This window comes from Bubalus bubalis, chromosome 3, assembly GCF_019923935.1.
Source record: "Bubalus bubalis isolate 160015118507 breed Murrah chromosome 3, NDDB_SH_1, whole genome shotgun sequence".
In the NCBI taxonomy this organism is placed as follows: domain Eukaryota; kingdom Metazoa; phylum Chordata; class Mammalia; order Artiodactyla; family Bovidae; genus Bubalus; species Bubalus bubalis.
Window position 1 is genome coordinate 111,024,063 of NC_059159.1, and position 14,600 is coordinate 111,038,662.

The 14,600-nt window shown below is 39.0% G+C and overlaps 1 protein-coding gene across 1 annotated transcript in view; it reads left to right on the forward strand.

The window, feature by feature from the left end:
* Window positions 1-14,600, forward strand: part of TMC1 (transmembrane channel like 1) — a 140,811-nt gene that overhangs the window by 58,795 nt on the left and 67,416 nt on the right. The window contains exons 6-8 of the mRNA XM_044939954.1: window positions 182-263; window positions 7,188-7,294; window positions 13,071-13,169. Of these exons, the coding sequence (XP_044795889.1) occupies window positions 182-263; window positions 7,188-7,294; window positions 13,071-13,169 (288 nt within the window). The remainder of the gene's footprint in view (window positions 1-181; window positions 264-7,187; window positions 7,295-13,070; window positions 13,170-14,600) is intronic.

The window sequence follows — 14,600 nt, forward strand, 5'->3', positions numbered from 1 at the left end:
AGGTGGGGAACAGGAGAACAAGTGAAACCTAGCATCTTCCCCTTTTACAAAAAGCACTATGTGATGCCAGAGCGATCTTTCCAAGCTCATTGTCATGTGATATTTTGGGATGAGTGTGGGGGATAACCATCTTAACAAACAAGCAGTTGGGTTTTACGGTTGTACTTGGCTTTCTTTTCAGAAATGGGCAAAATTTCTCCGAGATTTTGAGAACTTCAAAGCTGCTTGTGTCCCGTGGGAAAATAAAATCAAGGCAATTGAAAGTAAGTGCTCATTCTATCTCATTAGATGAGGAATGCTGTCCTAGATAAATGTCTCATAAGCTTATCAGGTGGTTTTCTCAGTCCTGTACTACTGAAAAGATTAAAAACAAGAAAACAAATAAAGACATTTTTATGACCTCTTTGCTCACTGTGAAGCTTTGCTAGCACTTACTAACTGCAGCACTGGAGACTCCACTCTCCTTTTCTGCATTAGACCAAAATATTCTCATTTTGACCTTGTATTTTCTTCTACACATGAAAGTCAGTATTGTGCACAATGACATTGAGTCATATCATTGGGAAAGCAGAGATTTTATTTTGGAAATGAACATGACATTGAAAATACATAATCACTTGAAATATTGTAAATCAACTGTACTTCAATTTAAAATAAATTCATATAGAAATATCAAAAAAAGAAAATATACATTCACTTGGATGTTAGACAATAATCAAAATGAGCCATATCTAAAAATAGTGAAGAAATCTTAAAGCATCATTTTCAAACCTCTGAAGGGAGAATAAGCAATAATCATCCAGAAACTCACTATCTGAATATCATATTGTGCCTTCATTTTGTACAATGTTCATAGTGTACAGAGAAAGCAGGAGAATATACCCAATCAAAAACCTATTTATTATAGTGCTCTAGGCTTATAATAAGGAAGATAAAAATTTTTAAATATTGTAAATATGATTTTGAGCATAACCTTGTTATATTCTGGTTTCTAATAGTTTTGAGTAGAATCTGATTTTCCTCCATACCTCTCCAGATAGCAGGGCAGATTTTCCTGCTGGCTAAATGTGGTGTTGCCTAATTAAAGTGGAGGCTCCATAGGGAGATAACACAGTTGATGGATATTTCACTGACAAGATTGGGCACGTTTTAGGAGTGACTACCTCTCAGTCCTCTGTCTCTCATCATCAGATGGCAATGAATTAAAATACATCAGCTTATTAATTGAATACATAATACATAATAAAATAAATCAGCTCATTAATTCCTCCCACATATTCCTATACCAGCCCTTTCTTGCTGTATTTTTCTCAACACTTATCACTATCTAAAATACAGTATTTTTCATTTAATTTAAAAATAAATTATTAAATAAATAATAAATAAAATAATTAAATGAAAAATACAGTCATTTCACTTCATCTTGTTCATTTCTTCCAATAGATATGAAGGCAGAAAATTTGTTTTGTTCACTCCTGGACCCCCAGACCTAGAATATGCTTGATCTTAATGAATGTGCTGAATAAAATTAAATTTCCAAATGGAAATGGAAAAATAAATTTCTAAAACTCTTGCATTTTCCATTTTGATTCCAGTAGGGCCTGGATCCCAATACTAATGTGGACCAGGTACTCACTTGTTGACTCTCAACTTTTTTACATATGAAAAATAGATTTGATAATTCTTGCTGTCAAGTTTTGTGTCATATGGTGATGCCATGGAGTTTAACTGTTATGCCAGCCTTGTAAAAGGACTTTGCCTAAAACCCCATGGTTACCTGCTGAGAAGCACCTTATCAACCATGTTGGATTGCATATTTTGCTGAAGAAGCTGTACATTGGTACTCCAGGAGTACAAATATAACCTATACTTACTTGACTCCTGTATTACTATGAAAACTATGGGTTAAATCATTGAATTCTTTCAAGCTGGAGATTACAAGCCTTTCTCAGAATCAAAATCTACTTCTTCCTAATAGTAAATTACAGCATCAAAGTTGAAGTGTTATACAGACTTAGAGAACAGACTTCTGGTTACCAGGGGAGATGGTTCGGGGAAGGGATAGTTAGGACATTTGGGGTGGACATGTATACACTGCTATATTTAAAATAGGTAACTTACAAGGACTTACTGTATAGCACAGGGAACTCTACTCAATATTATATGGCAGCCTGGATGGGAGGGGAGTTTGCGGGAGAATGGATACATGTATGTATATGGCTGAGTCTCTTCACTGTTCACCTGAAACTATCACAACATGGTTAATGAGCTATACAAAATAAAAAGTTGAAAAAAAGACAGTTTTCAGAAACAGGAGACATAAAAAAAAAAATTAAGGTGTGATAGACTACTTTTTTTTTAAGACCAGAAATAGCTTTAGATAGGCAACCTTAAGCACAGAGTTTAAACCACATATTTCCCTGCTGGCTTAAGGGCTCCAGAAAAATGTAAATTAAATTTGCCACATTTAATTCCCCATCCTTAGATCAGTTTGACAGAAACTGTGCTCTGAATCCTTGCCTAACAAGATGGTATTTATATTGTACTTTACAGCAGGTAATTTAATTGGTCTTTTCCCATTTAGAAATGCTCATATTTATCTGCTTGTCTTATTACCCATCTGTTCAAGAGGAAATTATACACGATGACAGACTACAAATTACTCTGTCTTAATAATAAATATCCAGAGGGAGATATGAAACCTTAACATTAATTTAAAAGATACACAAGAAAATTCAGGAAAAAGAATATTGTATGAGGTTTAGACTTTATTTTAATAAATACCAAAGACTTTTAATATATTAATAATTTACTAATGAAACAGAATTTATTCATTAGATTAAAGAGAAAGGAATTAGTCATTGATGGGCACAATCCAGATTTGTAAATTTGATCAGCCTTAGCTGTTTGATGGATATTACCTATATCTATTCTCTCACACACACATTCATTGCATATTTATTCTATATAGCATAAAATAGTATTTAAAAAAAAGCATTTTTAAAATGAATTTAACTATGATTATCCCAGGCGGCACTAGTGGTAAAGAACCTGCCTGCCAATGCAGGAGACATAAGAGTTGCAGGTTCGATCCCTGGGTTGGGAAGATCCCCTGGAGAAGGAAATGGCAACCCACTCCAGTATTCTTGCCTGAAGAATTCCATGGACGGAGGAGCTTGGTAGGTTACAGTCCACGGGGTCGCAAAGAGTCGGACAGGATTGAGTGACTTCACTTTCACTTTCTACAAGAATAAGTCAGTTTTACTTGAGAGACTAAGCACATGGAAATTACTGTTCTTTTAATTATGCTCATTTAGCTACACTGTAGAAAGGTTTTTTTCTCTCTTTTTTTTTTTTTTTTTTGTTTAAGGAAATGCCAGTTTCAAATCTCTGGGAGGATAGAACCACTGGGCTAAGTGAATATGAAGAGGGAAAATGTTTTCTTTTTCATTTTTTGTGTTGAGAAAGGGAAAGGGCATATGGAACTTTGATGTCAACCCATTGATTTGTTTTCTCTTCTTGTGATCTTTGTTTTTGTTTTGTTAGTGTTCTTTCCTCCTCTGCCATTGGTAGGTGTCACACAGAAGGAACATTGCCTTCTGGACTTCTCGGTCTCTTTGACCTATGTCTGGATCTTTCCTACAATCACTCTAGCTTTGATGAAATCTATTTTCCTACAATTCATTTTCTTTATACCTAGGATTTTGCAGAGAAAAGGCTTAGTTTTCACTTTTCTACCTCCAAAAAAAATTGTGGTGAAGCCACTTTCAAGTCTAAAAACTCGAGTTTATAAGCTTTGGGGTCGAATGTATATTTCACCCATAATATATATGAATTATATATAAGCTGGATGTGTTTGTGCATCCTCAGTTGCTCAGCTGTGTCTGACTCTTAGTGACCCTATGGACTGTAGCCTGACTGCCAGGCTTCTCTGTCTGTGAAATTCTCCAGGCAAGAATGCTAGAGTGGGTTGCCATTTCCTTCTCTAAGAGATTTTCCTGACGCACGGATTGAGCCCAGGTCTCCTGCATTGCAGGCAAATTCTTTACTATCTGAGCCACCAGAGAAGCCCATATATGATGTAAGGGGTATTTTTTGAAATATTTTAATTTGCTTTTCTTTTTTGCTTTTAGGTATATTTACACTTATTTGCCAGGGATTATGTATGGGGGAGTGGGAAAGGGTGGGCCATGGTGCTAATTAGAAGAGCAAAAGCATAAAAGGCCAGGAAGGAAGGAAAGAAAAAAGGAGGGAGGGAAAGAGGGAAGGATGGGTCAGTATCCTATGCTCAGAACTCTATATCAGAGGGTTTCACATGTATTTTCAGGGAAAAGCTTGCCACGGAAACCTAGAGACAAATATTCTCCAGTTAATGAATAACTGTAATGACTAATAAGCTGGAAGTCCACTGCCTTCAATAAAACATGATAAGTGAACCTGGCTGAGGCAGCCCTTGGGTAGTTGTTACCAGAGAACACAGATAACAACCATGAAATGATATGAAATCACTGGGAGCCAGGTGGATGATCAGATGTCCTAGGAGAGGAGGATCTGCTCCAGCATTTCTGCAGATAGACCAGTGCATCCAGTTACAACACCTGGGGGGGCATGTTTATCAACAGCACACGCTCTTTGAAATTTTGTAGAACTCAATACCCCTCTACAAAATGAAATGAATCCAAATACAAAATGTCCAACTGGGGCTTCCCAGGCCGTGCTAGTGGTAAAGAACCTGCCTACCAATGCAGGAGACAAGAGACATGGATTCAGTCCTGGAGTCAAGAAGATGCTCTGGAGGAGGGCATGGCAACCCACTCCAATATTCTTGCCTGGAAACTTCCATGGACAGAAGAGCCTGGCGGGCTACAGTTCATACATAAGGTTGCAAAGAGTTGAACATGACTGAAGCAATTTAACATGCCTTCATGCATGCACAATGTCCAATTAGACATTGAATTCCTTTTAAGTTTCTATAAAAACTGTCACTGTGTTCTGAGAGTAAGTAAGATGGTACCTAAAGAATGGACTAAATTCTGGAAATAGAGGTCTGACTCTCATATGAGCTTGGCTTTATCTTAGTAAGCAGAGGCTGAAATTTGCTCCACACTAACTTCCCTCCTCCGGTAATAATGCTTCCCCATCAGCAATGCTTCAGAGCTAGAGACCCCAAGAAAACCAGTGTTCCCCAGGATGTGCTTTGCTGAATGAGTCAGGACAAAGGGCGTGATGCAGAGAGTAGCTGAGAATGTTCCCTGGTTTTTCTTGGGCAATGAAAATGAAAATTAGGAAGACTGGGGAAACTAGCAACTTGCTATTGAATCTTAAATGATTATCAAAGGACGTTGGCTTTTATTAATCTGTGAAATTTCAACCTGAGACTCAAATTCAGTTTTTTCTTCCTTTTCCATTCTCTGATTTAAGAGAATGCTTTTATTTGGTTTTTCTTCATCAATAAGAATTGGACAGATCACTTTACTTTCCCTGAGGTGTGAGTTGACAGCACATTCTTGCTTGTCCCCTCCCAATTAATTCCCCAGGCCTGAAGTGAGTGTTAAAATGTGAAGTCTCCCTGCCCACCCCCACTGCTTAACACTTGTCAATGACTTTTCGTCACATTTAAAATAAAACGCTCACTTTTTACCTTTCCTTAAGAGGCCCTACACCCACTGTCATTTGGTTTCTTCATCTGCATCCATCTCCATTTTCCTTTATTCATTGTACTCCAACCAGAAGCCTTTAGGTTTGTTCCTCAATTGTCCTGGGCTCTGGACATTGCTGCCTGTTCCTTCAACTTCAGATCTCTGCTCAAATGTTACCTTCTTTCATTTCAGCCTCTGCTTACTAAGATAAGGCCAAGCTCACATGAGAGTCAGACCTTCCTCTACAAACCCATCTAAAGCAACCCCTCTCAGTATTTTACATTCTTCCCTCAAGGACTGATCTGAATAAATTATTATATATACTTTTATAAATATATGATCATAATGTAATGTAATATATATTATGATGGATGTATACTTCTTTATGTCTTTTTAAATTATTGCATATTTCTTATTCCCACACCTCAATAAAATATAAGTTGTATTAAGGCAGCAATCCTGTCTCTGATATTATGTTTCACATCTAAGATAATTCCTGACAGAAGGTAAACATGTGAAAAATGAATGAATGGACTTCAGCTTCTACACTATCTATGAAATGCCCCATCTGCTCAGAACAGCACGGAATGGTCTATAGGATGTGTGTGTGTGTTCGTCACTCATTTATGTCCAACTCTTAGTGACATCATGGACTGTAGCCTGCCAGGCTCCTCTCCATAGAAGCTGTGGTAAACTTTGGAAAGAATATTGTTGCTTGAGAAAAAAAGAGGAAGAAGCACAGTAATTATAATGATAGCTAACTACTGGCCAGGCATTGTAGTAACTGTAATAGGGAGGAATTTTTGTGCTCTGTTATGTTAACCACTAAAGGGATGTTGCCTGTAAGTTTAAATTATACATAATGGCCCGTTTCTAGGAATCCTGCCTTCCAGGTAATGAGCATTAAGCTAAAATATCTCTGTTTAGCTCATGAGGAACATTCTCACCAGGTCTACCTATGAATGACTAAAGGAAGGAAGAAATTAACACATTCCCTCTGGAAGCTAGCTGGAACTAGGCAGTGTTTGACTTTTTTCCCTCCGCTTTTAGTATAAAGGAAACCTAACTTCTAAACCAGGCCAGATAGTTCTTTGGGGACATAACTTCACCATCTTCTTGGTTTGCTGGCTTTCTGAATAAAGTAATTATCCCTTGCCCCAACAACTCATCTCTTGGTTTATTGGCCTGTTGTGTGGTGAGAAGTATGAGCTTGGGCTCAATAACATAACCAGTTTACATACATTTTCTCACTTAACTGTGTTAACTCAAAGAATAAAATGAACTCTTCAAATGGCAGCTCTGGCTGCCGAGCAAAAGGCAGGAAGATGGACTCTAAAGATGTAGTCATTGTGCAGAATGCACATCTACTTTTATCATGTTAACATTTTCTCTTTCTGGATGGAAAAAAAAAATGCTAGAGCCTGTAAAAGTGAAAAAAAATCAATGTGTTGCAATGATGCAATGAGATGACTCAATTTGGAAGACACCAAGACTTGGCTTTTGTCTTGTTTTGCCCCCTCTCTCAAACTTTTATTTTCTTTTTAATAGGTCAGTTTGGCTCATCAGTGGCTTCATACTTCCTCTTTTTGAGATGGATGTATGGAGTAAACATGGTTCTCTTTATTCTGACATTCAGCCTTATCATGTTGCCAGAGGTAAGATTCTGACTTCTAGTTTATAAAACATGCTGTAACAAGCTTCTTATGCAAGCACTCTACTAAAAAAACTCCACTCTTTAAAAGCAGAATGCCTATCTAGCTACCTATGCTGTTAGAGTAATAGTATTTGTAACAAATTAATCTTCAAAATGGTGTCCATCAACCAAAGGCCCTAATTCTTCTCCGAAGAGTATGTGGCCTCCTGAAATAATAAATAAAATGTGTGTGCATGTTTAAATGTACATTTATCTGTGGAAAGTTTCACAGATTCTGTCAGACTCCCAGGGTGGTCCCTATGCCCAAATATTAATTACTCAAGAGAAAGACTTTGACATCTTGTGAGTTGCATGTATTTATTTTGCCAAGTTTGCTTTGAAAAAGATACTATTTAATGCAACTTTGCAAAAAGCAGAGGAGAAAAGGAAAGATATAAGCATCTGAATGCAGAGTTCCAAAGAATAGCAAGGAGAGATAAGAAAGCCTTCCTCAGCGATCAATGCAAAGAAATAGAGGAAGACAACAGAATGGGAAAGACTAGAGATCTCTTCAAGAAAATTAGAGACGCCAAGGGAACATTTCATGCAAAGATGGGCTAAATAAAGGACAGAAATGGTATGGACCTAACAGAAGCAGACGATATGAAGAAGAGGTGGCAAGAATACACAGAAGAACTGTACAAAAAAGATCTTCATGACCCAGATAATCATGATGGTGTGATCATTCACCTAGAGCCAGACATCCTGGAATGTGAAGTCAAGTGGGCCTTAGGAAGCATCACTACGAACAAAGCTAGTGGAGGTGATAGAATTCCAGTTGAGCTATTTCAAATCCTAAAAGATGATGCTGTGAAAGTGCTGCACTCATGCCAGAAAATTTGGAAAGCTCAGCAGTGGCCACAGGGCTGGAAAAGGTCAGTTTTCATTCCAATCCCAAAGAAAGGCAACGCCAAAGAATGCTCAAACTACAGCACAATTGCATTCATCTCACATGCTAATAAAGTAATGCTCAAAATTCTCCAAGCCAGGCTTCAGCAATATGTGAACCATGAACTTCCAGATGTTCAAGGTGGTTTTAGCAAAGGCAGAGGAACCAGAGATCAAATTGCCAACATCTACTGGATCATCGAAAAAGCAAGAGAGTTCCAGAAAAACATCTACTTCTGCTTTATTGACTATGCCAAAGCCTTTGACTGTGTGGATCACAATAAACTGTGGAAAATTCTGAAAGAGATGGGAATATCAGATCACCTGACCTGCCTTTGAGAAACCTATATGCAGGTCAGGAAGCAATAGTTAGAACTGGACATGGAACAACAGACTGGTTCCAAATAGGAAAAGGAGTACGTCAAGGCTGTACTAAGCCCAATTAACTAAGACCAAGAAACAAGACTGAGGTTGTGTACTTAACTGTAAGAAGTTAAATGACTCTGACTCTTTGGATGCTTACCATACATGTTGGGTTAGGCTTTACTTAACCTACAAAGGATCTTTCTAGATATCAGTATTTCAAAAGCCAATTTGTTCAATACACCATTGGCAACAGCCAAAACTAATTGTTTTGAGTGACTTATTATCCCTGTGGTTTCAAATCAGAGCCAGCTTTTGTATCAAGCCACCCCACAAGAATAATACTAGTGCCTTCTATGCTTAATGAGTTTCAGCTTTTAATGTGCAAAGTACTTTCACTTCTTTTACTCAGTGAGTCTCACAACAAATTTATAAAGTAGAATAAAGTCGAGTTTTTTTTTCTCCATTTTAAAAATGTGGAATCTGAGTCACATAATGGTCATTGGACTTAGCTGATATCACAGAGTGAAGAGGTTGTTATTTTATTTTATTTTTTTTAAGCTGATCTGGAATGAGAGTTCGTCTTATGTAACAAGCTTTTGCACCCTGTTTTGCTAGTTTTATAATCTTTGAGATAATTTGAGGGGTTATATGACTATCTGGCTCCTAGAAGATGGTGGACTTAGATCAAAAGTCCTAAGATGTCTGAGGTCATAAGTATAGTACATCTCCTAAGCAAAAACTTTAAGCAATGCAGCAGAATGTACTTCACCTATTTCGAGTTAACCCCAACTTTGTTTTTGCTCTTCTCTAAGGAAACCTGAAACTCTATCACCAGTTACTACGACGCTTCTCCATGTCAGATGCAGGGTATACACGGAATCTTATCAGCTGCATTTACTCTTTCCCCCTACACCATGCTGCCTCCATGTGGAGGAGTGAAAGGTTGTTGCTAATTCATTCCAACTGTAGAAAATTGTAGGATGCTTCCGGGTTGGGAAGATCTTCTGGAGAAGGAAATGGCAACCTACTCCAGTATTCTCCCTGGAAAATTCCATGGGCAGAGGAGCCTGGCAGGCTACAGTCCATGGGGCTGTAAAGGGTAGGACATGACTGAGTGACTGAGCACTGAGCACTCATATGTAGTGCAGGAAGCTCATATGGGTTCAATTCGATGTGTTCCCAGGACTAGGAAGCATATTGGTTTTGGATGCTTTTTTCCAGGTTGTGTTAGGGGCATCCTGTTTTCTGGGCATTGATTACCAACTCCAGCAAACCAACAGAAGAGGATGGGCTCGCTGATTGCTGACTTTACAGAATCAACAGAGGGCAGGACTTGTTGCCTCCTGGCCTGGATTTTTCAGGGGCCTCCACCCAGCAGCCTTACTCAGCATTCCTGCGATGCATTTGCCCTTTTGCCCTAAGTTCTTGCTCCCTGTGCAAACCGGAGACCCTAATCTTCTCTGTTTTCTGTGGCCTCTAACTCTGGGGAAAGAGAGCATGAGTAGAACTCACCCTCTGTTCTGTTCCGTCTAAGGAAGCCAGAAGAACTGCCGTGGAAGCTGTGCAGTTTGGGTGGAGAGAAGGAGCAGAGGCTGATTCACAGCTTTGCCCTGTCAATCTGTGCCCTAGGTTTCCACCCACGTTCTTCCTCCTCCTCCCGCCACAGCCCCAGAGAAGGGAAGTTTTCATGTTGCACAAGAAGCAGCATCTGCTTGGCCAACTTCATGCCTATGCTGGGGCTAGAGGGGTACTTTTTTCCCTACTCTGCTCTATCACTGACTTCTTCCACCCTTAATCACATGTCTTCTATCTGGTAGCACAAGGTCTGGGCAGTAAATCTGAATCAGTGATGAAGCCAACATCACAGTGAGGGTGCAGTTGCAACAGAAAGAATAAAAAACTTAGGAATATATCTACCTAAAGAAACTAAAGACCTATATATAGAAAACTATAAAACACTGGTGAAAGAAATCAAAGAGGACACTAATACATGGAGAAATATACCATGTTCATGGATTGGAAGAATCAATATAGTGAAAATGAGTATACTACCCAAAGCAATTTATAGATTCAATGCAATCCCTATCAAGCTACCAACGGTATTCTTCACAGAGCTAGAACAAATAGTTTCACAATTTGTATGGAAATACAAAAAACCTTGAATAGCCAAAGCTATCTTGAGAAAGGAGAATGGAACTGGAGGAATCAACCTACCTGACTTCAGGCTCTATTACAAAGCCACAGTTATCAAGACAGTATGGTACTGGCACAAAGTCAGAAATATTGATCAATGGAACAAAATAGAAAGCCCAGAGATAAATCCATGCACATATGGACACCTTATCTTTGACAAAGGAGGCCAGAATATACAATGGATTAAAGACAATCTCTTTAACAAGTGGTGCTGGGAACTCTGGTCAACCACTTGTAAAAGAATGAAACTAGAACACTTTCTAACACCATACACAAAAATAAACTCAAAATGGATTAAAGATCTCAACGTAAGACCAGAAACTATAAAACTCCTAGAGGAGAACATAGGCAAAACACTCTCTGACATACATCACAGCAGGATCCTCTATGATCCACCTCCCAGAATATTGGAAATAAAAGCAAAAATAAACAAAGGGACCTAATTAACCTTAAAAGCTTCTGCACAACAAAGGAAACTATTAGCAAGGTGAAAAGGCAGCCTTCAGAATGGGAGAAAATAATAGCAAATGAAGCAACTGACAAACAACTAATCTCAAGAATATACAAGCAACTCCTACAGCTCAACTCCAGAAAAATAAATGACCCAATCAAAAAATGGGCCAAAGAACTAAATAGACATTTCTCCAAAGAAGACATACAGATGGCTAACAAACACATGAAAAGATGCTCAACATCACTCATTATCAGAGAAATGCAAATCAAAACCACTATGAGGTACCATTTCACACCAGTCAGAATGGCTGCGATCCAAAAGTCTACAAGCAATAAATGCTGGAGAGGGTGTGGAGAAAAGGGAACCTTTTTACACTGTTGGTGGGAATGCAAACTAGTACAGCCACTATGGAGAACAGTGTGGAGATTCCCTAAAAAACTGGAAATAGAACTGCCTTATGATCCAGCAATCCCACTGCTGGGCATACACACTGAGGAAACCAGAAGGGAAAGAGACACGTGTACCCCAATGTTCATCGCAGCACTGTTTATAATAGCCAGGACATGGAAACAACCTAGATGTCCATTAGCAGATGAATGGATAAGAAAGCGGTGGTACATATACAGAATGGAGTATTACTCAGTCATTAAAAAGAATACATTTGAATCAGTTCTAATGAGGTGGATGAAACTGGAGCCTATTATACAGAGTGAAGTAAGCCAGAAAGAAAAACACCAATACAGTATACTAACGCATATATATGGAATTTAGAAAGATGGTAACAATAACCCTGTGTACGAGACAGCAAAAGAGACACTGATGTATAGAACAGTCTTATGGACTCTGTGGGAGAGGGAGAGGGTGGGGAGATTTGGGAGAATGGCATTGAAACATGTATAATATCATGTATGAAACAAGTCGCCAGTCCAGGTTTGATGCACAATACTGGATGCTTGGGGCTGGTGCACTGGGACGACCCAGAGGGATGGTATGGGGAGGGAGGAGAGAGGAGGGTTCAGGATGGGGAACACAGGTATACCTGTGGCGGATTCATTTCGATATTTGGCAAAACTAATACAATATTGTAAAGTTTAAAAATAAAATAAAATTAAAAAAAAATAATAAAATGGAGAAATATTAAAAAAAAAAAAAGTGAAAGCGTTAGTTGTTCAGTCATGTAAAACTCTTTGTGACCCCGTGGACTGTATCCCACCAGGCTCCTCTGTCTGTGAGATTTTCCAGGCAAGAAAACTGGAGTGGGTAGCCACTCCCTTCTTCAGGGGATCTTCCCAACCCAGGGATTGAAGCCAGGTCTGCACTGCAGACAGATTCCATCTGAGCCACCAGGGAAGCCCCTGCTAGTTGACACCCTCTAATTGTATGAGTGACTCTCCTTGTTCTTCTCTTCCTTGACATGAGGGAGAGATTCTCCTCCACCCCAAGCCCTGAGGGGTATTCCCATCTGACTATGTGGGTAGTATGTGTTTCTTTGAAAACTATCGTCCCCCAAAGGCCACCTCTCTCCTTTCCAGACCTCCTAAATGAGACTAGTATGGCAGTGGTGGTGGGTAGTAGGGCTCTCAGCAAGCCTCTGGGCAAAGTGGTTGGTTAGATTGCTGGTGGTCTGCTGAAGTCAGAATGCAGGGTCCTTAGTGTTCCCTTTGTTCTTAACTCTGGATTTAGTAGTCAGTTCCCAGAAAAGGGGACCCCATATGGAGACCCGCAGAGTCCCCATGAAAAAGTTTCAGAAGAGTTCTAACCAAAACCATTTGTGATCATATGTGTGGCTCAGACTTTGTTTCCAATTGTCAACTGCTTTCTTTGTTTTTCCATGTAGTACCTCTGGGGTTTGCCATACGGCAGTTTACCTAGGAAAACGGTTCCCAGGGCTGAGGAGGCATCAGCAGCCAACTTTGGTGTCCTGTATGACTTCAATGTAAGTATTTCCACATAGCTGTGTGGTCCATGGTCCCTCTTCTGTAACTGAATAAAGGTTTTAGGAGAGAGGGCTCTGCCCTCTTTAAAAAAAAAAGAAAAGAAAAAGAGAGGAAAAGTAAATGGAGTTTAGGAATATGATAAGACGATTAAATGGGAATATAGATTATTGAATGAACATTCAGTTCAGTCACTCAGTCATATCCGACTCTTTTTGACCCCTGGACTGCAGCACGCCAGGCTTCCCTGTCCATCACCAACTCCTGAAGCTTGCTCAAACTCATTTCCATCTAGTCGGTGATGCTATCCAACCATCTTGTCCTCTGTTGTCTCCTTCTCCTCCTGCCTTCAATCTTTACCAGCATCAGGGTCTTTTCAAATGAGTCAGCTCTTCGCATCAGGTGGCCAAAGTATTGGAGTTTCAGCTTCAGCATCATTCCTTCCAGTGAATATTCAGGGCTGATTTCCTTTAGGATGGACTGGTTGGATTTCCTTGCAGTCCCAGGGACTCTCAAGAGTCTTCTCCAACACCACAGTTCAAAAGCATCAATTCTTCAGTGCTCAGCTTTCTTTATGGTCCAACTTTCACATCCATACATGACTACTGGAAAAACCATAGTTTTGACTAGACGGACCTTTGTTGGCAAAGTAATGTCTCTGCTTTTTAATATGCTGTCTAGGTTGATCATAACTTTCCTTTCAAGGAGCAAGCGTCTTTTAATTTCGTGTCTGCAGTCACCATCTGCAGTGATTTTTGACCCCCCCCAAATAGTCTCTCACTGTTTCCATTGTTTCCCCATGTATTTGCCATTAAGTGATGGGACTGGATGCCATGATCTTAGTTTTCTTCATGTAAATATTATTGTCACTGTTTGGAAAAGGACAAAGCAAGAGTTTGCAAATGTGCTTTTTGGAAAATCTTGTTGTATTCCTCAGGTTTTGATATTTTGTATTAGCGTCTTCCCCTCTTACACATGTATATTTAGCATTATTGAAGAGTCAATACTAAATAAAACTAGATAGTAAATACTAAACAATACCAAATTCTAACTTTTATATAAAATGAAAATGATTATCACTTGATTGTTATACCCAAATGAGCATTATTCAATCATAGCACTAAAATGAGTATATTACATTTTGAGCCCCCTTGAGTGGGGATTATTATGGAAGGGATTCATTTTTGCCTATTAAAAAATCATTTTGGAGCATGATTCAAGTCTGTGACAATGATTCAATTCTACACATTCTTCTTAAATGTGTAGTGGCCAGATTAGGGATGTTCTGAAGTGTATAGGATCAGAAAGTAGGTGGAGATTGGGGAATTAATACTTCAGGAATCTTTGAAGGGTAGCAAATGAGAATAAAATTTTATGTAAAGTGGGGAATGAAGGAAGGAGAGAAAAATGGTGGTCTTCATACTTATACTATT